This window comes from Protobothrops mucrosquamatus, unplaced genomic scaffold (genome assembly GCF_001527695.2).
Source record: "Protobothrops mucrosquamatus isolate PMUCROS unplaced genomic scaffold, P.Mucros_1.0 scaffold7426, whole genome shotgun sequence".
Lineage (NCBI taxonomy): Eukaryota > Metazoa > Chordata > Lepidosauria > Squamata > Viperidae > Protobothrops > Protobothrops mucrosquamatus.
In genome coordinates, this window is record NW_015393227.1 from 34,728 (window position 1) to 36,516 (window position 1,789).

A 1,789-nucleotide genomic window follows, 5' to 3' on the forward strand; every position below is an offset into this window, starting at 1 on the left:
TTGCTAAACGAGACAGTTGTTAGATTGAGTTTTGTCCCGATCTTGCGATCTTTCTTGCTGCAGTGAATGCTCCAACACTGGAGGTTTTTAAGAAGAGACTGGACAGCGATTTGTCTGAAAGGGTATAGGGTTTCCTGCCTGAGCAGGGGGTTGGACTAGATGACCTCCAAGGTCCCTTCCAACTTTATTATTATTATTATTAACAACCTGCCTCCAGAAGCTGGGAATGCTCCAACACTGGAGGTTTTTAAGAAGAGACTGGACAGCCATTTGTCTGAAAGGGTATAGGGTTTCCTGCCTGAGCAGGGGGTTGGACTAGATGACCTCCAAGGTCCCTTCCAACTTTATTATTATTATTAACAACCTGCCTCCAGAAGCTGGGAATGCTCCAACACTGGAGGTTTTTAAGAAGAGACTGGACAGCCATTTGTCTGAAAGGGTATAGGGTTTCCTGCCTGAGCAGGGGGTTGGACTAGATGACCTCCAAGGTCCCTTCCAACTTTATTATTATTATTAACAACGTGCCTCCAGAAGCTGGGAATGCTCCAACACTGGAAGTCTTTAAGAAGAGACTGGACAGCCCTTTGTCTGAGATGGTCTAGGGTTTCCTGTCTGAGCAGGGGGTTGGACTAGATGACCTCCAAGATCCCTTCCAACTTTATTATTATTATTATTAGTTGTTAAGTGACTCACTGCAGTTGTTCAGTTCAGCCCCCCCCTGGGGAGGCTGCAAAGAGTCGGTAAGTGTGAAAACGGTCATGACTCACTTTTCCCAGGACCGTCGTTAATTTGAGTGGCCACTAAACGAATGCTTGTTAAGTCAAGGACTACCTGCAATGTGGGGTGTTGGGGGTGGGGAGGGCGTTCTTTTCCCTTTACATTTTGGTCTTGTTCTTATGATTTACGGCCGTTACGTCTCACTTAGCAACAGGAAAGTTGGGCTCCGTTGTGGTCGTAAGTTGAGGACTGCCAGCATTTATTTTTTTTATCTTTAGTCACATCTTGCGGTCACTTTGACCCCACTTTGGCAACCGCCATCTTCCCTTTTTAAAGCAAAACACACCCATGAAGTAAAACAAAATAAAAAATAAAAAATACAGGACTTCTAAATGCGTCCGCAAGAAACGAATCGATATGAATCGGAATGGAGCTGGAAGGGACCTTGGAGGTCTTCTAGTCCAGCCCTCTCCTCAAGCAGCAGACCCTATATATCACGACGACGACAACAAGACACAACTCCCGGCAAATGACAGCAGATAAACCAGCAGATAAAGAACAAAAGCAGGTTTACTAAATATTTCTTCTGGTTGGTTTTTTTTTTTGTCCCTTATCCTCATCAGAAAATTCAAAAAGACAGTGAGCTTCTCCCAGTGCAGCTGTGTTCGACGCAACGACACAATGGGAAGAGGCTTAAGGGGAGAGAACGGGGGTCCTACCTTTGGCAAACGTTCGGGGTCTCCGGGGTGCCGCGGAATCACCTTCTGTAGGCGCTGGAAGCCATAATCGATCGTCGGCTCGTTCAGGGCTACGGAGGGAAAGAAAGAAGCCATCAGACTGGCAGCATGCAAAGAACAAACGACAGGGAGTCCTCGGCTTACGACCGTCTGTGAACTTGGGGTGTAGACCTCAAGGCTAGTCTATCGCCAGAGCCTGTTTGGTTTTGGGTTGAAGGCACCAGGGTAGAAGCTGGGAGACGGTGAGTTCTAGTTTTGCCTTAGGCATGAAAGCCAGCTGGGTGACTTTGGGCCGATCCCCAGGAGACGACGAGTTCTAGTCCCGCCTTAGGCAT

The 1,789-nt window shown here is 47.4% G+C and overlaps 1 protein-coding gene across 1 annotated transcript in view; it reads right to left on the reverse strand.

Annotated features, from left to right (window-relative positions):
• The window catches only part of LOC107300558 (transcription factor COE3-like), a gene marked incomplete at both ends in the record, with an annotated part of 19,509 nt that extends 17,984 nt beyond the window's left edge, over positions 1–1,525 (reverse strand). Inside the window, one exon of the mRNA XM_015829872.1 lies at positions 1,437–1,525. Within this exon, the coding sequence (XP_015685358.1) occupies positions 1,437–1,525 (89 nt within the window). The remainder of the gene's footprint in view (positions 1–1,436) is intronic.
• Between the last annotated feature and the right edge of the window lie 264 nt (positions 1,526–1,789).